The sequence below is a fragment of the Brassica napus genome, chromosome A8, assembly GCF_020379485.1.
Source record: "Brassica napus cultivar Da-Ae chromosome A8, Da-Ae, whole genome shotgun sequence".
Lineage (NCBI taxonomy): Eukaryota > Viridiplantae > Streptophyta > Magnoliopsida > Brassicales > Brassicaceae > Brassica > Brassica napus.
Genome location: NC_063441.1, coordinates 19,334,813 through 19,357,121, shown reverse-complemented (window position 1 = coordinate 19,357,121; position 22,309 = coordinate 19,334,813). Strand labels below are relative to the sequence as shown.

Here is a 22,309-nt window from a genome sequence, read left to right as displayed (position 1 = left end):
GGTGTGTGAATACGGCCAACCCTAATATTTGAAAATTTCATGTGACATTAATATGAATTTACTTGTAATCGATTGGTATTTATTTTACTTCAAATACATATACTAATTTTGGGATGAACAAACCCTTTCTAATACATATAGGACAAGCCCACCATGTTACTAAAAAACATTCAATCCGAAGTTAGAGAGACGAAGACTTAGTTTAGTGGTCCATGCACAGCTCAATTGTTCACAAGAGGAATCGGATCCGGAGCTTTAACGAGTTCACCGCCTTCGCCTTTGACCCCATATCTTCAACCCTTGTGCTAGCTTACCACACGCGGGCTTGGCAGATACGTGTTTCTTCCGACAAGAACCAAAGTTGGACAGAACTTTCTCCAAGTGGAGTAATGTTTTTGTTCGGTAGCACCCAAGTGGAGTAATAATTAAATTTTCAAATCAGTTCATCATTTTGATTGGTTATCTGCAGTCGCGAAATCAAATATTCCTTTTGGCTCTTCCAGCTGTTCTTTCAAGGAGAAAAAGACTTGTTGTTGGCATTATACACAATGTCTTTAAAGGGTGAGACTTTCCTTTTCACTTTTTGTTGAGAAATATATATAACCATTAACAAAAAAAAAACACAAATCAAATGTGTAAATAACACAAACAAAAACACAAATCAAAGTATAAGCAAATTATAACTTACAAGTTAGAACCACAAATATAAACAAAAAAAAATCAAATAATAAGGACGTTATAACTTGCAAGTTAGAACCACAACTATGACATGAATGTCAACAAAACTTGTTTTGTGAATTCTTATTGGTCCACCCGACGATACACATACAACTTGGAGATGAACAAGAACGCAATGAAAGCAATGGCCGTGAAGGCAGCCAGCAACAAGTAAAAGTAATCAACATGGGCTCGGTTCAGGTTAGTGTTGAACCAGTTTTCTCCACCGTTTCTTCCGGTAGCCCAATCAATCACAGTGATGAGCAAACCGCTTAGGAAGCTCGAAAGACCCATTGCACTCAAAGAAAGCGAGAGACCAATGCTCCTTAGCTCGGTTGGGACTTGGTCATAGAAGAACTCTTGTGTTCCCACCAAAGAAAACACATCGATCATCCCAAGCAACAAATACTGAGGAGCAAACCACCATATGGACATTGGAACCGTCACGTCCGGCTTGTCCACGAGCCCATGTTCTCTAGCGATATTCAGCCGTTTAGTTTCCACCAATGCAGCGAGCACCATGTTGAAGCTCGAAAGCACCATTCCAACTCCTATTCTCTGGAGCATTGTGATCCCAAAAGGCTTTTTGGTAATCATTCTAGCTAACGGTAGAAACACATGCTCGTAGAACGGGACAGAGATGAGAATCGATACACCGATGAATGATAACAAAGAAGCCGCAGGGATTTCCAAACCCGGTAAGATTCTTCTGTCCACCGTTACGCCTTGCTTAGTGAAGAAAGTCATGAATTGAGCATATGGAATCGTGCTCACCACCGATGTGATCCATATCGGAATAAGCCTCACCAAAGCCTTCGCGTCTTCCACATCCCTACCGCTACATGGCTCTGCACCGTCTTCCCTTGCAATCATCGCTTTAGCTAGGAACCTTTTCACACAAGATAAAGAAACTCACACTCAAATTACACCAAACAGTACAAAACCAAAAATTCAAATGATTACAAATTTTAGATATGTATGTTTATGTGTTTTACACATATTAAAAATATATTAAAATTTCATAATAAATATTTTCTCCTTTTCATTAACAGTGTCTCAATACACTTTTCACACATAATAAAAATGACAATTTATTATTAGATCAATGCATTTTACTAATTTTTGTGCATTGAAATTCTAAAACTACAATTTTTGTGTAATTAAAATGATATTTTTTATGAAACTGAAAGAGTATATTATTTTCTGTGATTATCAATTCTCTAGACAAGTATAATTGATTTCTGGGAGTTTCTAATTTATTCTTATTAATTAATAAAATATATATTTTTAAAACAATTTTTATTTTTACAAGAAAAAAAATTAACTATACGAAACAGAAACAATATGCAACTTACTCGAGCCGACCGCTATGTTTCTCAGACGGACCATCCTCCAACAGACCTTGTCCTAAACCGGACCCTGCTAAACTCAGCTTCCGGTTCTTAAACGCCACAAAGAAAACTCTACCGATTCTTGCAAAAGCGTTACTGCTCTCCTCGCGGTTTCCCTTAGGGTATCTGTAAGATTTTCTCCCGAGCAAGAACATAACAAGAGCCATAACCATGAACAAGCAAGGGATCCCAAACCCGTACGCCCAGCTAACATTATCTTGCACGTACGCAACCACTATGATCGATAAACTTATCCCAGCAGATAAACTCAAGAACCACCAGTTGAAAAACGATCCTCTCGAGATTACTTCCTTTGGATCTCCAGAGTCAAACTGGTCCGCACCAAACGCTTGAACACACGGCTTGTGTCCTCCCTGTCCTATCGCGACAAGGTAAAGAGAGCAGAAGAAAAGTATGTTCACCGAGACAGAGGGCTTAGCAGAAACATTGAGGCGCTGCTCTGATTCTCCCGTAAGGATCAAGGAAGCTGATAATGTCAATAGTCCTAGTCCCTGTGATAAAATTTCAATTTCGGTTTAATTCGTACCGTCACCAAACCGGTTTACTATTTTTTATAATTTCTTTTTTGTACTAACCAGTATGTAGATGAGGGAAGCTGCAAGAATTGTACGGTAACGACCAAGATAAGCGTCTGCCACAAAAGCTCCTAAAATAGGAAGCATGGAGGCGGTTCCAGACCACGTGTTCACGTTCACGGCGGCGGCCGCCGTCGATTGGCCGAGAGGTCCGGTTAGGTAATTTATCAAGTTGCAAGCTATTCCAAAGTAAGCGAACCTCTCTGCAACTTCAACACCTGAAAAGCAAGATTCAATTAGTATTTTATGAGCTACGTTGAGAAAACAGAGACAAACCGGAGTTAGATTCTTCACCTATGATGAACCAGGCGGATCTCCATCCGCCGGTGGATGATTTTGCGGCGGGACTTCCACGGTGGTCGACGGAATCGCTGACGTAATCTTCAAGAAGTGAAGCTTCTTCTTCGGGTTTCTTCATTGTTCTTGCCGATTGTGAGATTTAGGAGATCTGAAACTTTGAGAAAACGTGGAGGGTTACTTGACCTTTAAAGATAAATCTTGTTCATCACTAATGAACACGATGTAATTAATATATGATATTTTCTTCGTCAATTTATTAGATAGGAATGTGATAAAGGAATGTACGTGTACGTTCATACCATTCTAAAGTGACACCCAATTACTATTTAACTAGGTAATAATCCGCGCGTTGCGCGGAATGTGATTATTAGTTTTGTTATTTTTAATAAAGACATATTAAATATGTTTAATCTGGATATCGGTTCGGTTTTAAGTTATTTTTTTTGGTTTTTAATCTCCTAAAATATAACTATTATTTTAAATTAATATTTATTTTAGTTTGTTCTGTTAGAATGTTTGATTTTTTAGTCTTTTTGGTAAAAACCAAAAATTACTATTATTTGTTTATTTTCATGTTATAAATTTTAGATAATCTTCATGTCGAACCAATGGTTTCATATCATAGTTTGTAAGCGGATAATAGTTCAAGAAAAAGAAAAGAAAATTATTAAAACAACTCATTTCACTACAATTTGGTCGGTAGTGAAAGAAGCATTAAGAAAAAAATATTTTAACTTCTAAAAAAAAAATAGATACTTTAGTGGTGGTAAATACTTATAAAGTGCTCACATCAAGGTGCACATGTATATGTATGTAAAAGTATATAAGAATAAATGACAAATATATAGAGATATTGTTAATTAATATTAAATGACATTTTTGTTCTAAATAATACATGAAAGATAAAATTAAAATTAATTAAAAATTAAAAAGACCTTGACTTTACTGAAATTTTTTCATATAAAGAAAAATCAATTGTATCCGTAAATAGAGGTGGACACAGATCGAATATCTTGGTATTTAGAGGCATTCAAGTCGATTCAATCTTTAGCCACCTGGATAGTCGGTGACTCTGATAACCGAAATGATTTAGAATTTTAAAGAATATCCTATTTGATCTGTAAATAAAATAAAATTTATAAAATAATTGAAAAATTTAATAATAACATTTTATTACAAAATAAAATATTATTTAACTTTTTTAACTTTAATACCTATTATAATAAATTTAATTCATAAAATATTGTAAACTTATATAAACTATAATATATATAACATATATATAATTCTGTACATATATGTATATATATGCATATAACATATCAAATTTGATATCCGTTCCTAAAAATATTGGAATTTGTGATTTTTTTTAATTGTATTTTAGTAACTGATTTGCTTCGTAGAGTTACGGATATCCATATTTTTTTGTTCAAATCAAAACGGATAACAAATCGAATCAAAATTTAGAAATGTTTTGCCTGACTTTATCCATAAACAATAAAAATAATATATATAGTTTAGATTTTGATTCATTATTTGTTTTGATTCGAAACGAAAAATCCAAAGTTTTATTGAAACCATGCATATGAGTTTTATATTAAAAATATAAAGTATATAGTGTGAACACATTTATGAATATAATGTAAACGCGTTAGCATATTTATTATCAAATCATTGTGAGACTTCCACGTGTCTATTATAGTGTGAATGCATTTATTACAATGCTTCTCCTTTAATATATAAGGGATTTATTTTGCATGTATTTTTTTCTAATTGAAGAGTGTTACACGAGCCATGTACTTTTAGCTGTATTAGTATATTTTTGTTTTGTTTTTAGTCAGCAGATATTTTCTTGTCGCATTTTATTCAATCGAAAGTCAACTCAACTATGATGGTGGTTTAACTGGCGCACGACTTATTATTAAGAATCTAAAATCAAGAACCACAACATCTATGTTTAAAAAAAAAAAAATTGTATAACAACTGCTACTAATTGTTGTTGTTCTGATTCATTACGAATATATTACAAATAATGTTTTACATTTTCAGAGTATTTCTTAATTAAGGATTTAATTTAATTTATCATCTGAAATTTATTTTGACTGTAATGTGATAATTCTTTTATTTTTGATAAATGTAATGTGAGAATCCTTTTTCATTTACTTATTTGTTTTCCTGAAATTCTTTCCAAGTTGCTTAAACTTTGAACGATGGTTGCATGTTCTTATCCTCTGTTTAGCTGTCACTTTATTTGTTCTTTTTGGTTACAAGGTTAGATATTTTCGACGTGCATCAAAATCCACGTCCAGACAAAAAAATATCTATGTCGAATTGGTTAGATTTTGGGCTTTATTGTTGCTTCTACTAGTTTTCCTTTTGGATTTTTTTTGTGTGTGTCAAGATCAGCCAAGTTGTCTCGATGACAGATTAATTTTCATATTTGAATCTTCTTGTTTAAAATGCTCATTTGATTGTTATTCGTTTTCAAAGATACAACCTTATCGGCCGTGTTATTGCGCCAAACACGGAGTTGGATTTTGACTGTTACTTTGTCTTTCATGTGTTGTGTAAAGTTTTATCCCTTTTTGGCTGAAATATATTGTGTAAAGTCGTAATTTTTGTAAGATATAATATAACAGACAATATTCCACACTTATCAATGTATCTTGTAACGATTTTCGATTTTTAATGTGATAGTCATCAAGAGAACAAATAAAAAGATAGATATGAATACTGCTAGCTGATTCGTATTCCGTGATCACGTTTATTTGTTTTTATTGTAGATTTGTTTCTTGATGACTTTTCTAATGATTCTAGCTTTAATTTTTTTGTTAGCTTAGTGTAGTCAAATGTTATTGATGAAGTTCATGTTTACGTTAACATCTCACGTTCTCAACTACGCTCTCAAAGTCTCAAGACTTTTGTGAGATTTTAAACATTAAGACTTGTGGGACGAAGTGTTGAAACAGTAGTGATTGATAAAATAAATCATGGAACATGGTGGAAATTTATGATATCCAGTCGTGCATATGAGATTCTTTCATGGGAAATTAGGGCACATGTACATAACAAAAAAAAATAAAGTGTATGTCCACAACAACAATTAGGTTAGAGCAGGGCCGTGCCTGATAATTATTGGGCCGTGCCTGATAATTATTGGCCCACAAGCCAATTTTTTTTTTTGGCCCACTAAATTTTAAAATTGACGAAAATGCTAAAATATGCATCAGTACAGGTTCGAACCCGGGTATGAACGTAAATTATTGGCCTCTTTTACCAGTACAGCTATATTAGATTTCTGAAACTTTTGGCCCCAACAAATATATTATCTCACCGGCCCTAAAGCACATGCTTCATTGGCCTTTACTCAGGCCTGGCCCTGGGTTAGAGTATTATGTATATTTTATGTAATACTAGGGGTATTCCGGCGCTACGCGCCGGATTCGAATTCAAAATTAATTTTTTTATCCATTTGATAGTGGTTAGTAATAGTAGTAATATAAGAATAATCTGCATTAGAGAATATATATATATATATAATAGTATTATTAGCATCATATTTCGAAATATATATATAATTGTATTATTTGCATCATATTTTGAAACTTACAAAATATAGAAGTTAAGAAAAATGGAAAATGGAACTTTAACTAAAAAAATACAATAGTTAATATATATATATTTATTGTTTATTAATGTATAAAAATATATTAAGTTATCGGTTTATCGGTTTAGTTTGTTCAAAACCAGACCAAACCAAACCATTTGGATTGAGTACAACATCAGACAATTGACAATTGGGTTATGTAAAGAACACGGTTTGGTTCGGTTCAGTTTAACTATAAGAAAATAGGAACCTGTGAGGTCGTATCGTTATTATTAGATCTCATAGCTGACTCAGTTGCAATGTTCATATGCTGTTTTTGTGCCATTTTTTGTTTCAGAGTCTGTCCAGACAAGTGTACAAAGTGCCCAATATGTGGTGTAGCAATTGAGGAACAACTACTTGTATACTATGTACGACTGTGTCTAATTTTGCCCCACATGTTAAGACAGTAGAATTTGAGTTTGATGCTCCCAAGTCCAAACAATCACTCCTTTTGCACTATATACCGTGTTCCTAAACTTTTTATGTGCGTTCTGCTAAATCTTTTTATTTGTCGGAATCAGAGTATTTAAGCACAAAAATTAGGTGTATTGTAAACATATGGCTTTTTGTAGAAACTCGTCTATACATTTGTAACAACAAACATCATACAAAGTTTGTAACATATGTGTCTCCCTTTTTGTATTCTAGTTTGGGTAGATGACTTAAATAGAATACAGTCTCATACATGCATCTAATGTGTTCTAAGCCAGTCTCAAGAACAAAAGAAACTACAGACATGCTACATGTAACTTTATAAAAGCATAGCTTTCCATAATTCATAGATAACGTAGAGCTTATAAGGTTGCTCCTCGTGTACTACCTCTTCCACATTAGGCTGGTAGAGTCTGAATTCTGAAGTTTTGATTTTGTGAATCTTCTCTATCATTGCGGGGATATCATCTCTTGCATGCCTCGTTGACGGAGTAATTCCGGAAACTGCATTTATTCAGGATCCACCTGAAATAACTATAAAGAAATCAAAACCATGAAGAAGCAGTTTGTTTCTATACATGATCTCTTGAAACTAAACTGATGAAATTTCCTAGGCAAACCGCAAAATGAAGTATAAATATAGTTATCACAAAAGACTTGAGAAATAAGTGTCGCTTTGGCGCTGACCTTGATCATAAGCAGTAAAAGCAGGGGATCCAACAACTCCATTTGGTACCCATCTGAAGATAAAAAGAACAAATGAGATAGAGAGGTAACAAAATAAGACATCAAAGAAATAGATTGTCAAACTCACCCCATTCAAGAATCTAAAACACCATGCTGCAAGAAAACAGCTTTCCTAGCATCCCTTGATATCCTTTCCAAGAGAAGACCATATCCATCAGATGTAAACAACACAAATAGCTTCATATGGGATTAAGTTAATGAACTGGAAAAAAGAGTATTTAGAATCTCTATTCGTATAGATGTAACGTCACGAATAGATTATTATCCTCGATCTGGTCGAAGTTTTGCTGTTCACAGTTGGAAGATTAGAGATTTATAGTCGTAGCTTCAGTTGATTACTTTGGGAGATGCGATGAGCTCAATTGAATGTTGCAGAGTGGGTGAAGTGGGTTAATTACATAGAAGATCAGAGTAAAGAATGAATCAATGAAAGGTCGTGAGTCTCGTGACGTTACGGAGAGGTGAACGACGTTTAAGTTTTCTGGAACTTTCGATAATCTTTGAAGGTCCAAGGGGAGACGACGAAACAACCTAATTTTAACTGGGCTTTAAATGTTTTCTAGAAGCCCATACGCAAGTCTAAAGCAAAAAAAATCCATACTCAAGTCAAAAGTCGAAGAAACATAAATTGTGTCGGATGCTTTTCTAACGTGTGATCTAACGACATACGTGCCATGATTTGCCCCTCCCTCTCTGATGAGAGACAAGTCAACTTTATTGTATAAGATTACTTGTTGTACCATTTAAACAATCTCAACCATTGATTTTCATCTTTGTTTTGTTTTTTTTTTCATTTTCTTTTTTTCTTTGTCTTTTTATTCTTTTTCCCCTCCAAATTTTATTGATGTATATCTTTTGAAGCAAATATAATTCAACCAAATAATTATGTTACTAAAAATATGAATATGTTTTTACATATAACATAACTTAAAATTTTTAAAACAGATTTTTAAACAATATCGAACAAAAATTATACTATACTATTTATTAAAATAAAATAGTACATTTAATTAAACATATTTAAAACAATTTGTTACTAATATTTATAGTAGTATATTATTCTATTTATGTGAATAGTATAATTTTTTGGAGCTTCCTCCTCCTCTTCTACCTCCTTCCTTCTCCGGTTCTCCCTCCTCCTCTTCTTCTTCCTCTCTCATGCCCTTGCTCTTACTTTTCATCCCTCCTTCTCCCTCCACCTCCTCCTCCTCTTCCTCTCTTCTTCTTCCCTTGCTGCTGCTGCTCCTCCTCCTCTTCAAATGCATGCTAGTTTTGAATATTTTTCTGTATTTTTCTATACTATTTATTTAATATACATAGTACTGTATAATATGTTTATTATGTTAGATGTACGTGACACACGCTCTTAAAGAGTATAAAGTCATAAATGTGCCAAATTGTCCCATCAAATAGTGATTACTGTAATATGGCTATATTCTTTATTTTATATTCTCTTATGTATGTACACCAAATTCTCCATTCTTTCACTCGAAAAACTTTTGCATAGGTTTCACATGTTTTTTGAGTTTTTTTTTGGTAAAAAAAAAGGTGGTTTCACCTTTTGCCAGGAATACATGCATTATAAATAATCTTTGAATTTAGGTGACAGTAGTTACAAGCGCAATCCCTTTACATTGATTTACTATTGGTTTAAAGTTATTGAAAATTAAAAATTACAGAAAACGATACATTTATTATGGTAGTTTAATATGTTTTCTTAATATGTATGAAAATACTAAAAATTCTATTTTTTTAAAACGGAAGGAGTATATTTTAGATGAATCATTGTAATATAAAATTAGAAGAATAAAATTTTGTGTATTGTAACTTGATTTTTGTTGATGGTCTTACATATTATGTTTTTATTTTAGTGAATCCTGTAGCACCACATGCATGTTAGCATGATCACTATAACTTCGCCATTTGGGTTAAAATTAACTCGGTGGATATATCGGATACAAACAACCCGATTTTTCAATAACTTGCTAGGTCCTGGTCCGCCTCACGGATTGTTTTAGAACAGGGGTTATCATTAATCATGTACCAACAATCTTTGTGTTCATTATACCTAAACAAAATGTACAATCACACACATTCACAAGCAAAAGAGAGATGTGTCTGGTGTGAGATACGTTCTTGGAAGAAACATTATATTGGTTTTTGTGATTAAATGACCTTTGGGACCTTATCATCTCCAACGAGCCATCTGGCTAGCCAACAAGGATCTCCGGCGAAGTATTTGCATTGCGTTGGAATGATCCCGAGGTCGCTACCGATCTGAGCGTATTCATTTAAAGCGTTTTCCATCTCCGATTCTTCTTCTCCAATGTCCATTACATCGACTGTGTTCATTCGAAGAACTTCCGCAGAGTTCAGTTCTAACTCATGGTCGTTTTCAAACGGCTCCATAGCTGGACACTGTTTCAATTCGGATCATAACGAAGTGGAACATTTTGAATTGAACTAAAAGATATCGATTAATCTGTGGTTGCATATTAGCAAGATATAGAATCTGAACCTGACAGAACTGGGCATAATGTCTGAAAATTTCGCTGTTTTCATCTTGGTCACCGAGGAGAGTACCACCATACCAACCATTGGCTTCATTGGTTGATGTGATCGACAGGTACCTATATAATGAAACAATTGCAGCAAGTGATATGATGCAACTAGAGAGATTCTATAGAGATATCCGGATTTTTAAATGCCAAGTTGTGGTTAGACCATCGTTTGGTCAATGATTCAGCGAAGAGTTTACCAAAAAAAAATAATACAAAATTATTATGAAGGAAGGAAAAACAAATCAGTACCTTTGAAAGATATCTTCCTGATGATCGTTGGACTGAGAAAGCCAGTCCAAGTTGCAGAAATCGTTGACTCTCTCACTCGAGGTCACTCCTTTCTCACTATCATCTGCATCAGGTTTCGTGGCAGAGCCACTCTCTTTGGGCTTTCTTGAACCAAACAGCCAATTGGGGGTCTTGAGCTGAATCTCACTGTAGTAGATAAGAGCCAAGAAAGATAAGCTAACATTCGGCAAAGTTATGGTTTGGTTTGATCTAAAATCTATGTTTTTTTTTTTTGAATAAAAAACCATCTTTCTACTTTCTAATTCGGATAAAAGCCCTACTAAACGTAAAGAAACACGATTCAAGGGATTACTAGCCACTCCAAACTATTTAGTCAAAGGCGTAGTAAGATGATTGAAAATTTCAGACGAGGGTCATTACGCTGCATCAGGAGCAACACCAGTGCTTCCAGTGCTGCCACCTGGCCTCTGGTCTGTCTCGCTACAAAGCCTCACGTTCTTTATTGAACTACATGTCTGCTCGATCAGTTTGTCAAATGATGTCAGCTTCTTCCGTGAGAAGTCTTCTCTGAAAGCCGGCACTGGTGCAAGATTGACTCCAATACCACTCATGGGTTTCGCAATGGACTGGAGCCTGCAATGCAACAGATTTAGAAATCATACGCAACCAGAGGTTATCTAAAATCTTATCTTCGGAAATGTAATTTAACATCTTTTGATATTTTCATAAACACATAATCTGACACGCAGTAGGTTCACTAAAAGTAGGACCTTACCCCCTTTCTGGGAAAATATCATCTCCAATCCCTGACACATGGAGATAATAATCAGAATCCAGCTCCCAGAGCGCAGGTTTCCCTTCCTGAGGTTGAAAGTAGCCCAAGAATCTGCTTGCAACAAAAGTCTATAGTTACTAGGAGTTGAGAATCAATAGAAACGGAAATGAAGAGTTCCTTAGCCAACGATTCCTCAGAGGAACTTATTCTAAGGTAATAGTGGCAATGCCAAGGATGCAAGGGTTCTATTACCTCTATCTATATCATCAATGAGGCAAGAACACATACACTTATTCTAAAGCCTTCATCTATAGCTATATCAAGAACTTAGCAAGAAACTGAAGTGAATTTTGCAGAGAAGTATATTACAAGTTTATGGCGTCTTGCTTTTCGCCATCAGTGTAGGTATTGCTGTAGTATCGTTTGATAGACTTGAGAAATTCCCTAGACTGTGTCGTGGCCTTCCATTTCCCCTGCCTTTCTGGGAAAACCTATAGTCCATTCAACGATGTTAATAAATGAGCATTGCAAACTGCTTCGTCAAAACGACAAATAACTGGTCAGAGGTGATAAGTGGTGTAATTACAGTATTATGCGCAGCTGAGCCGCCATATTGTTGTGCAAGGGCATCGCCCATGCCCTGGTACATATCCATAAGTGCAGCAGCTATGCTACTGTCGGGGTCAATCTTAGATGTATCACTCAAACCTATTGCGTGCAGCTGCCGGCCTAAAGCAGCCAAACCATATGCGTACTGTGCTACGTTTGTTCTATCCAAGCAGTCAATACAGTTGGTACGAAGAACCCCACTTTGGTAACGAGGAGCTGCGGAATCAGTTCCATCGTCTCTTTTTTGTTGGCTTAGCTTCATCTCTTTCTCTCGGTTAGCAAGAGCACTAAGTATATCATTTGAACTCTCACCCCTTGAAAGTTCCAAAGAGTAAGCTCTTAGATCACGCAGAGATTGTTCCCTGCAAAAAAATCTCCATTAACATCAGAAACGTAATATATACATCAGCTTACAAAATAAGCCAAATTTCTGACTACATATAAGTAATGGTGGATCACATCATCCCAAAAAATTACCTTCCAGTGCTAGCATGACTAAGTTGGCTAGCTTTCTTCTTAACAATTTTAGGCTTGCCACTGAAGTAAAACCCAGTCAAGTCAAGGGCTTCGCTTGCTACAGCACCCAAAACAGCCAATACATTCGCCGACTTGCTTTAACATCAAAAGTATAAAGCAATGTGAGTTCAAGTTAAAAATGCACGAAAACAAATCCACAACATTTTACCTCTTTGCAAATTTGTGGAAATCCCAATGGATAAACTTGAAACGATTTTCTTCAGGAAAAATTGAGTTTAGGTAACCCACTGCTTTCGCAAACTCACGCCTTAGCACCATTTCCCGAGGTCTTTTCTCAACTGACTGAATAACTCCATAGAAATTTGTGAGTAAGTACAAAGGGCATAACCATCTCTAGCTTGAAAAGAGCATTAAGTAAAAAACTAACCTTGATTAAGTTGAGCACAATGATAGGATTCCCATATCGGTTCACCAGGTCTTCAAAATGCATTTTGGTTGACTCGTAAGTAGGATCATACCTCTGTACTGAGGCAATAAAAAAAACAACAGGAAAATGTAAGTAGATCAATAACCACACAGACGTTAAAATGGTCTAATAGAGATAACAGGCGCATGTTGCGTTAGTTTCTCACAGAAAATATCAGGCTTAGGACTAAATCTCGAGGCCTCTTGCGACCAAAAGAGTGGAATTGATCCTCGCATCTGCACCACTGAGGTCATTTTTCCTTTGCAAGATCCAGCTTCTTCATCAAAAACAAGCTGTTCTGTTTCCACATCATTTGCAACCCTTCCACGATCATTCACTCCCCTTTTCAAGTAACTGAGATAAAAAAAAATAAAAAATTACAGAATGAAAGGGCACTACATTAATAACAGAAAAACAAGCATCCAAACTAGTCTAGAAAAGTTCACACTAAAAAAAATCTCCAAAAATACTAGATATAACTAAGAAAGGTCAATAGAAAACCAATACGGATTATGAATTCCTCATCCATGAGAGGCCCGATTAGAATGAAGTCTTACCGTGTGCCTGCAAAATGTCGAGAACGTCTGGAGACTAGAGTAACACTGAAGTCTCTTCCATATATCGACAGCCTTATCTGAACGATGGGGTAGATCAATAAGTAGTCAGAATGGAGACGTATATAGATGAAGCCTACACATACACATACCTGCTTAAAATGCCCATGAACTAATGCTAGAGTCCAAATAGTGTTGTTACACCTTGATCGAATAGGCTGCGTCAGATACGCATTCCACACAAATATGTTATCATAGGGCACCCCTTCCTCGCCAGATGATAAAACGTTCTTTTGCAGACTTCGCATTATAGGATACGTGTAACTGTAGAAGAAATCTTTGGTCAAATCAACACTTGACAGAAGCTTCTTGTACCTGAAAACAAAGGAAATACAAAGTAATTATTAATAGTCCAGCTTTAAAAGGGAAAAGCAAACAGACCTTAGTTCAGTTTTCGAATTCGCAGCATCAGACTGGATAGTTGCATGTGGGACAGTGATCATCTGACTTTCATCAATAGCGTATATCGCATGCCCACAGATGCACCCAATCTGCCGCCGTTTTGTCACCAAAACTAAGTAGTATGACTCCATAAACTTAGCACAACCTACAAGGCAAGAAAAAACACGTTTACACAGCCACAAAAGCCAATCCAAAGATACAAAAACGCTGCTTCCGGAAACTAACCAGCGATTCCATAGACTTTGGCCACGAAAGCCAACCCTCCGGTGGCACGATTGCCTTCGGAGATACGCTGAAGCAGACTCTTGATCTCCTGAGGAGAGTACACTACCGGATCTTCGCTAATGTTGAGCTCCGACGGCTCCGAGCGATCGATCTTCAGCACTCTGAAGAATCGTTTGCTCCGATCGCTGCCAACTAGATAAAACCTCTGCTCAACAACAAAGAACACGCATCGAGCCAATTCAATTCAATCTAGGGGTTATTCTAATCGTTCAAACACGTGAAATTCCAGAATCTAGGGGTTCGAGATGCTCAATGGCTAAAAAGCTTACCGCTCTGGTCTCGTAGAGCTTGAACTTTTCGAGAGCGTACGAGTCGGGGCCGGCCTCGGAATCGCTGGACGGTTGAGCCTTGGCGGAAGACGAATAAGTGGAAGTCGTTGAGTTTTCCGATTTCGCCATGGCGGGTTAGTTTCGCAGGGAACCGATCGGGTTTCTCTGACGCCGGCGATGATTTGCGTTCGTAGAATGTTTGGAACACGCACGCACGCACGCACGGGAATAGGGGGTATTTCCGTCTTTTAATTATATATATATTTTTTAATTAGGCATTGATATTTGGGGAATTGGGCTGTATAGCTATGAAAAAAACACTAATTAGCTACATGACCATTTTCCCTAATACACCTATACATGGTGTGGCTTTTATATAATATTACCATTTTGTCCTTTTATCTTACCGGCAAAACCTGCAAACAAAAACAATTAAAAATATTAATTATTAATCACACAAAAATAAATCGTGGCTTACTCGACTTCACATATTTCTCTCCACAACGTCGCCTCCGTCTGCTTTTACTTTCTCCATTTGTGCCATCATCCGACATCGAACGGTATTAAAGTTGTAGCAGTGGTTAGTAACAGACTCTTCCTCTCCAACTTCACCAAGTTGATTCTTCTCAGATCTCCTTTATATCGGCGATTACGGTGAGTTCTGTTGCAATATTGTAAGTTCTCTGTTTTGTGCCATAGATTCTATTATTTCTATGTCAGCTCTCCTATTTGAAATAGATTCAGACCTAATGTATTCTAAGTTGATAAATCTAACTTATTGTTTCTGTTGCATCCATGATCTGGTAAGCTGGGGTAAACAAATTGATTTAGGGTTGAAATGTTTTCACTGCAAAGGGGGGATTGTGATTTTGGAATGAAAAGTCCCTTTTGCGATAAAACAAGTTTAGTTATGTGTGAAATGGAATATCTTATGGAACATGTGCTATTTGAAATGGAAAATTTTAGTTTTAGAGACTGGTTATGTGCCATTCCATTCCTCTGCTATTTCTGAAAAATCATATCATAACTAATATACTATTCGCTTTCCATTCCATCAGACCATATGTTCCACTCCATATCTATAAATTATATATTATATCATGTGGTTCAATTCTAATTGCACATGTTACTTCTTTACTCGCATAGGCTATTTGGAATTAACATAACTAAACATTTAACTTAAGCATAAAGTAATTCATATACTAGTAGCATATCTCATATGCTTTCATTTCCTTCCAACTTGTAGACTAATGTGTGTCTTCATTTTCATTTTGTTTTTCAGGTTTGTCATAGATGAATTGGAAAGGTAATAGTACTTTTATACTATTTTATGAAATGGAACATATTGTTTTTCTTTCAAATTTGACTCTTCTCTTATTTGCCATGTTTATTAATATATAATGTACTATATAGTAAGTTATATTTCATTTGATGCTTTAAAGAGAGGGTTCAATCTTGTTTGTTGTTGTTTCATGTTCTATTGATATGAATTTTGTATTGGTGTTTATATATGGTTTATATTAGTCTGTATATGATTTTGTAAAGAGAAATAATATATTGAACGTAAATGGAATAAAATTTATTATGACATCAAAAAAAACAGAATACAATGTGACGTTGAATGGGAATGATACATATATGATGTTATCTCTTCCACCTCTTTTCTCTAATGCCGTTAGTCTTCGTTTCTTTCGCCACAACAATCTGAATTTGGTTTAAGCATTACCTCTATCCCTACAATCATAGACACTTCAAAATTTGAACAATATATATGTATTGTGCTATATTGTTTCTCACATTTTCTATTCTATAGGCTCATGTAGAATGGACATACATGTTACTTGCGGGTTTAGTTTATGAAAGATTGGGGTTGACATTGGATTAGGGTTTATATTTCCATATAAGGTTTAGTGATTAGTGGTTAGGGTTTAGTTTATGGAAGATTGGAGTTGACATTAGATTAGGGTTTACATTTTTATGTAGGGTTTAGTGATAGTTGCTAGGGTTTAGTTTATGTACGATTGGAGTTGGCATTGGGACAAGCATTATCACCTTTCATGAAGGCATGACCATATCAGCATTTGAAAAATATGTTAAGATGATCTTTAGATTGTAACTACATTTTTACCATTTCTATTCTATATGCCTCATGTGGAATGGTAATGCATCTTACTGGCTTTTTAAAATTTATGTTTAGTTTATGAAATTTTGGGGTTAACATTGGTTAAGGTTTAAATTTTGATATTTGGGTTTAGGGTTCATATTTGGGTTAAGTTTAGTGATTAGAGTTTAGGGTTTAGGATTTAGGGGTTGAGGTGTGATTAGGATTGGGTTAGTATTTAGGGGTTTAGGATTTATATTTGGGTAAGGGTTGAATGATTAGAGTTTAAAGTTTAGTATTTAGAAAGTGAAGGAGTATGGTTGAGGCCAGTAATAACTTCTTCCATGTAATTTTATAATTTCACAAATATGTACTATGTTATTTTTTTGTTCAATTCTATTTAGATTTTGTGCTTATATTTGGAGTTATGGTTTATATTTGGTTTTATGGTTTAGATTTGGGTTTAGAATTTACTAATTAGAGTTTAGAGTTTAATATAGAGGTTGGGTGGGATTGAAATAAGTTTTCTAAGGATTGGATTTGAGATATGTTTTTATTTAAGGGTTGTAGATAAAGTTATAATTTTATACTATTTTATATAGAATAGAACTCCGTGGATATGTATGTGGTCAATAAAAGTATACGTGGCTCACTCTTTTTTCTACTGGCCACGTTATTCTTTTCCACCTTTTTACCTGGTACCTGCAAAAATAAAGGATAAAACCGGGTAGTTTATGGTATAAATGTTAGATATTAGATTATGTCAAAATCAAAGCTAGTTACTTAATTTACATGCAATATATGGCTAGTTCACAAATTAACCCTTGATATTTTCTCCAAGAAAAAAAAAGAACAAAATCATCGATAGAGATGCAATGTGAAACAGTTGATTTTTCTCTTAGTAAATGAAATTTTAACGTTTTGGGACCTCATCAAACATATTCCCCCACATTATCCGTTTCGATATTTAACAAACCACAGCCAAGCAAATCTTTTGTTTTCTCCCACTTATCCTTATTCACTAATCACATGATGTGCATATAGATATATGCATGTGTCTATGTTTATCTTCTTCTTACAGCTTGAGTTTCAAAAATGTTGACATTCCCACTTTGTGGTTGTGAGTTATCTTCAGAATCCAAGACTCTAGGTTTTGCTGCTTCACTGATTTCTATCTCGCAAACCAGAAGACAGATTGTGCTGGGACGACGCGATTCCGTCAAAGTTTCTGCAGCAAAATCCGGAAATTTCTCCCTTGGTTCGGTAGGACTTCACAATTCAATAATATGCAAAAGTATATCTATGCGTGCATATAGGATGTATTGTTAGTATTGTCAATGAATGGTTTTTATTAGTTCTTCAAAGTTGTGAGAGTTTGTTGAAAACAAACAGATATTCAAAAGCTGTGACACTTATGGAGCCAAAGGAGCAATTGAGTGCCCCGGTTGCAAGGTTTCTTAGTCTTTATTTATGCATACACTTCTTCTTTTGTAGCATTTATCATTAATATTAAAAAAATAAATCTTATGTTACCTCTCCAGGGAACAGGTAGAAATAAGAAGAATGGAAATATTTTCGAGAGGTGGAAGTAAGTAAAAACTGAAACAAAATTTTCAATTTAATCATAGTTTTCTAGTTCAAAGAGTTAATGGTTTAGAAAGTGCAAATGTGTAGATGTTTTGATTGCCAAGGATTCGGTATGAAGAGCTGTCCTAAATGTGGCAAGGGAGGTTTGACGCCAGAACAGAGAGGGGAAAGATAGAAGAACTATACTACTTGTTTCTAATAAACATGTATCTATTTCCATTAATAGAAAGAAGCGCTAGATGTGAAGAAGGATTGAGTTTTGTGGTTATACTGAGATTTCTACAATGCATATGGTGAAATTCTCTTATAGATTATTGTAATGGTTTGTATGGATATGCTTTAAAAGGCATGAAGGGCATTATTTCACTGATGCTCTCTCTTACATTTGAAATTTTCACAGAACCTACCTTTGGCAAGTTTGGAATATTCCAAAGAGAATCATCATCAATTTACTTGAATATTATAATAATATGATACATCCATAGTTTTTTTCTTGATTGACGTATGTTTATCAAAAACTCAATCAGAAGTAAAACAGAGAGAAGGAGAGTAAATGACTCATATGAGGCGTAACAAATGACAAGACCGTTGTGGTAGACTCCTTTATGGCTCTACTTGTTGCTTAACATCATAAAAATTTACTACACATGAAAAATGGTTCTTTGTAAAAGTGATGTATGTGTGTTACTGATTCCTTTACATCATATTCCTTCACCCCAAAATAACCTTTTCCTTATAAACATATACGGTACTTTGATGATGATGATTGTCTCATGATCTTAGTGACGTTCTGTTACTACTTTTTTCTAAAAACTTTTATTTTAAATTTTGACCTGTATGTTTTGTTTCTTTGTGAGTCATCATCGTCTTCACAGAATATATCATTTTGTTTTTTGAAATATTTCATATTAAAGAATGGTGTCGGCCAAGAATAATCATTATCCTCTGGACACCTCTCTCTTAAAAGCTGGACATGTCCCACGAGTCTCCCTCACATAAATTTCCTTTAAAGAAAACAATTTATTTCTAATTTAAAAAAAAAGAAAACTTTTTATTTGTAAGATTGTAGATCGAACTTGGCGCTTCTTTGCTTTCTTGAATCCGAAGAACAGAGTTAAGTACAAGAAGCTGTGGAACATGTCGATGCGAAGAAGAAGTTTGCTTAAAGTTATTGTCCTTGGAGACAGCGGGTTAGCCTTTTTTCACCTTTGTACCTTACCTGATCAATTCTTTAACCTTCTTTTTGCTAATCTTGATCTTTCTGTTTTAGGGTTGGCAAAACATCGTTGATGAATCAGTATCCTCACATAGTTTTGATTCTTTCTTTCTGTCATCTTACTTAATCTATTTTTTTAGGATTCTTGGTTTTCAATTTTCTGTTCAAGAATCTATGGAAGCCTTAACGGGTCTCTGTGTAGATATGTGAATAATAAGTTTAGTCAACAGTACAAAGCCACGATTGGAGCTGATTTTGTCACCAAGGAGCTTCAAATCGATGACAGGCTCGTCACACTCCAAGTATGTTTCTTCTCTTGTCTTCTTATCTGCTTTATATTTTAGTTTCTAGTCTATATGTTTGTGTCTGTGTGTGTGCTTTAGATTTGGGACACTGCTGGGCAAGAGAGGTTCCAGAGTCTTGGTGTTGCTTTCTATAGAGGTGCAGATTGTTGTGTGCTTGTTTATGATGTTAACTACCTCAAGTCATTTGATTCTCTGGACAATTGGCACGAGGAGTTTCTTAAGCAGGTTCTTTTGCCCTTTCTACCTTTTTCTCCAATTTTTTTTTTCTGGAAGATCTTTCTTCTGTGAGTGAATCTTGAATGTTTTCTTAGGCTAGCCCACGGGATCCAACGGCCTTCCCGTTCATATTGCTTGGTAACAAGGTTGATATTGATGGAGGAAACAGTCGAGTGGTAAGTCAGCCTTGGCTTCTTAATATAGACAAAACTGAAAAGATGAGGAAGTAATATTGTTATTCTTATGAATGATATAATATGATTACTATAACAATTGAAAATGTTTTGTAATAACGAGTGTTATGTTCCTTGCATATATTAACTTCAGGTATCAGAGAAGAAAGCTAGAGAATGGTGTGCTCAAATGGGAAACATATGCTATTACGAGACATCGGCTAAAGAAGATTACAATGTAGATGAATCGTTCTTGTGCATCACAAAACTTGCCCTTGCCAATGAGCGCGACCAAGATATGTAAGCAAGCCTCTTATTATCCTAAGGCTTAAAAAAAAAGGATTCTAAAAGGGGTCGTGCTCGTGGATGATGAAACTGTTCCATTAAAACATTTTTCTTTGATTTGGCAGATATTTTCAGGGGATTCCAGAGTCTGGTTCAGAGCCTGAGCAAAGAGGAGGATGTGCTTGCTGAAGAGAAACATCTGTTTTAGCTATGTTTGATTTGTGCCATTAGTTTTCTTTGTTTGCATTGCACCAGTTGTTGAAGTAGTAGGAAAAACTCTGTAAAGTCTGACTAATTCTCTTACCTTATCTTGTCCGGTTAAACCAATATTAATCAATTCCGGTTCAGTCTGCTACATATTCCTGTGGGGCTATCTTTGCAACATTGGATTTGCAGCTTGGGATGGTGATCAATAAGTTATATAATTAAGCTAGCATCATATTTCCTGTCATGAGATCATAGTAATGCTCTACCTTTCCTTTACCAGATTTTGTTATGCATTTGGCTCTTACATGAGAGTCGTTTACTCTTTTATATTTCAGGTATGGATCGTCTTTAAAGTATCTAGCTGGATATTGGAATAATATTGGTTGCTCTGTCACCATCTCTCGGCAAGTACAATATATCTCAAAGTTTAAAGTCTTGACGGATCCATTCACCACCCATCAATCTATGGAGAATTTTTTTTAACATTCATCTTTGTTCTCTCTTTCTCAGCTTTGGCAGTTGGCACGAGCCTAGTCATTGTCGTGCAGCTATTCCGTCTCTCTTCCCTAAAACCTAATAAAACGTTAGTCTAAGACGATAGACTAATATAGATACTAAAATGTAGCTTATCAAATATCAACATACTTCTTATAATTTTTGTTAAATTTTTAAAAATCTTTTGGGTAGAGGAGGAAGCAAAGAACAAAACAAGGCTAATTTTTTTTTCTTTTTTACCAAGGCTAAGTTAGTGAACACTCTCATGGGTCGTGGCAGGGCTGGAGATACGTATGAGCACATTCATCCTCGGTTTTGCGTATGTGAAGCTTTGTGATTTCATTTTTACACACAAAAAACATTTATTTATCCATTACAAGTTTGTAAGTTGCATGTAATATTGGATATCTGTATATAATTTCTTTTTATATGACAAACTATATTACCGTTAACATGTTAAATGAAAAAACTGCCCTTTTGGGCATGATGATGATGACTCATGTTGATTGATGTAGTAATCGAAATGTTGGGATCATGACTTGGAAAACCAGATATGGATTGAGCTCTTTTCTCAGGATCTTTTGGGCTTTGGGCTAGCCTTTCAATTTTGTTAAAAGCAAAAGGTTGGTGTTTTAAGGTAATGAAAACATTAAAATGAGAAGTATGAGATAACAATTAGGAATGAACTGCTCATGCTTTAATAGTTAGTGATTACTAGAAACACAATAGAAACTAAACCTAATTCAATAAAAAGGACCGGTATGGAGAAGACCAAGGCGTTATGGCTTACAGTAAAAGTCTGACTGGTATAACCACAACAGCTGCGGGAGCTTGCGATGCAGGTAGTTGCGGTTTTAAGAGATTTGTACGACTAGTACTGCGGTTAGAAATTGGTGCGTTTGCGAGATACTTATGACTGATTAGCCACCAAATACAACAGTGGTTAAATAATAAATTAACAATATTTACATTTTATATAATTATAAAAATATTAAACATCATAATATTATATAAATATAAAATTATATTTTTAAAATTATATTTTTAAATTTTTAAATTTTTAAAAATTATAAAAATATTTTATTTTAAAAATTTATAATAAAAATTAAAATATAATAGATATATCTTTAGTATTTCTATTATTTTAATTTAAAATTTTTATTTTTATTTTTGTATTTTTATTGT

The 22,309-nt window shown here is 34.8% G+C and overlaps 4 protein-coding genes and 1 long non-coding RNA gene across 6 annotated transcripts; 2 read left to right on the top strand and 3 right to left on the bottom strand.

Annotated features, from left to right (window-relative positions):
* Window positions 1–619: 619 nt before the first annotated feature.
* On the bottom strand, window positions 620–3,300 carry LOC106434228 (protein NRT1/ PTR FAMILY 5.15). Its single transcript, XM_013875065.3, has 4 exons — window positions 2,999–3,300; window positions 2,705–2,922; window positions 2,073–2,620; window positions 620–1,606 (listed from the first exon to the last, which is right to left on the bottom strand). The coding sequence occupies exons 1-4, from the start codon at window positions 3,120–3,122 to the stop codon at window positions 802–804; spliced, it is 1,695 nt and encodes a 564-aa protein (XP_013730519.1). The 5' UTR covers window positions 3,123–3,300; the 3' UTR covers window positions 620–801.
* A 3,916-nt stretch (window positions 3,301–7,216) lies between these two features.
* On the bottom strand, window positions 7,217–8,385 carry LOC106434210. The gene is made up of 3 exons (XR_001286717.3): window positions 7,900–8,385; window positions 7,773–7,825; window positions 7,217–7,619 (listed from the first exon to the last, which is right to left on the bottom strand). It is a non-coding gene; the product is annotated as an uncharacterized LOC106434210 (long non-coding RNA).
* A 1,456-nt stretch (window positions 8,386–9,841) lies between these two features.
* Window positions 9,842–14,798, bottom strand: LOC106434232 (phosphatidylinositol-3-phosphatase SAC1). The gene is made up of 16 exons (XM_013875068.3): window positions 14,540–14,798; window positions 14,211–14,415; window positions 13,965–14,130; window positions 13,676–13,898; window positions 13,527–13,603; window positions 13,136–13,323; window positions 12,931–13,028; window positions 12,712–12,845; window positions 12,504–12,638; window positions 12,004–12,388; window positions 11,787–11,908; window positions 11,418–11,528; window positions 11,063–11,275; window positions 10,643–10,828; window positions 10,351–10,462; window positions 9,842–10,250 (listed from the first exon to the last, which is right to left on the bottom strand). The coding sequence occupies exons 1-16, from the start codon at window positions 14,666–14,668 to the stop codon at window positions 9,999–10,001; spliced, it is 2,736 nt and encodes a 911-aa protein (XP_013730522.1). The 5' UTR covers window positions 14,669–14,798; the 3' UTR covers window positions 9,842–9,998.
* A 2,800-nt stretch (window positions 14,799–17,598) lies between these two features.
* Window positions 17,599–18,629, top strand: LOC106434188. Of its 2 annotated transcripts, none has more exons than XM_013875025.3 (4): window positions 17,599–17,903; window positions 18,033–18,092; window positions 18,182–18,228; window positions 18,315–18,629. In XM_013875025.3, the coding sequence occupies exons 1-4, from the start codon at window positions 17,736–17,738 to the stop codon at window positions 18,400–18,402; spliced, it is 363 nt and encodes a 120-aa protein (XP_013730479.2). In that variant the 5' UTR covers window positions 17,599–17,735; the 3' UTR covers window positions 18,403–18,629. The 2 variants fall into 2 exon arrangements, with proteins under 2 accessions (XP_013730479.2, XP_048593998.1); XM_048738041.1 differs by having other exon boundaries at window positions 17,629–17,903; window positions 18,298–18,629.
* A 473-nt stretch (window positions 18,630–19,102) lies between these two features.
* LOC106434191 (ras-related protein RABG3b) lies at window positions 19,103–20,873 on the top strand. Its single transcript, XM_013875028.3, has 7 exons — window positions 19,103–19,417; window positions 19,498–19,524; window positions 19,646–19,745; window positions 19,827–19,973; window positions 20,060–20,140; window positions 20,292–20,437; window positions 20,548–20,873. The coding sequence occupies exons 1-7, from the start codon at window positions 19,365–19,367 to the stop codon at window positions 20,609–20,611; spliced, it is 618 nt and encodes a 205-aa protein (XP_013730482.2). The 5' UTR covers window positions 19,103–19,364; the 3' UTR covers window positions 20,612–20,873.
* The last annotated feature ends 1,436 nt before the right edge of the window (window positions 20,874–22,309 follow it).

Bases quoted from the DNA above. Each gene is read 5' to 3' on its own strand.
- LOC106434228 (XM_013875065.3), bottom strand. From the start codon at position 3,122: ATGAAGAAACCCGAAGAAGAAGCTTCACTTCTTGAAGATTACGTCAGC. The intron at 2,621-2,704 runs GTTAGTACAAAA...ATTTTATCACAG, and splicing joins CTTCCCTCATCTACATACTG to GGACTAGGACTATTGACATT. The intron at 1,607-2,072 runs GTAAGTTGCATA...TTGTGTGAAAAG, and splicing joins AAACATAGCGGTCGGCTCGA to GTTCCTAGCTAAAGCGATGA.
- LOC106434232 (XM_013875068.3), bottom strand. From the start codon at position 14,668: ATGGCGAAATCGGAAAACTCAACGACTTCCACTTATTCGTCTTCCGCC. The intron at 12,639-12,711 runs GTAAAATGTTGT...TTGATGTTAAAG, and splicing joins TTCCACAAATTTGCAAAGAG to CAAGTCGGCGAATGTATTGG. The intron at 11,909-12,003 runs GTAATTACACCA...AATGGACTATAG, and splicing joins GCTCAGCTGCGCATAATACT to GTTTTCCCAGAAAGGCAGGG.
- LOC106434188 (XM_013875025.3), top strand. From the start codon at position 17,736: ATGTTGACATTCCCACTTTGTGGTTGTGAGTTATCTTCAGAATCCAAG. The intron at 17,904-18,032 runs GTAGGACTTCAC...GAAAACAAACAG, and splicing joins GAAATTTCTCCCTTGGTTCG to ATATTCAAAAGCTGTGACAC. The intron at 18,093-18,181 runs GTTTCTTAGTCT...TTACCTCTCCAG, and splicing joins TTGAGTGCCCCGGTTGCAAG to GGAACAGGTAGAAATAAGAA.
- LOC106434191 (XM_013875028.3), top strand. From the start codon at position 19,365: ATGTCGATGCGAAGAAGAAGTTTGCTTAAAGTTATTGTCCTTGGAGAC. The intron at 19,746-19,826 runs GTATGTTTCTTC...TGTGTGCTTTAG, and splicing joins ACAGGCTCGTCACACTCCAA to ATTTGGGACACTGCTGGGCA. The intron at 19,974-20,059 runs GTTCTTTTGCCC...ATGTTTTCTTAG, and splicing joins ACGAGGAGTTTCTTAAGCAG to GCTAGCCCACGGGATCCAAC.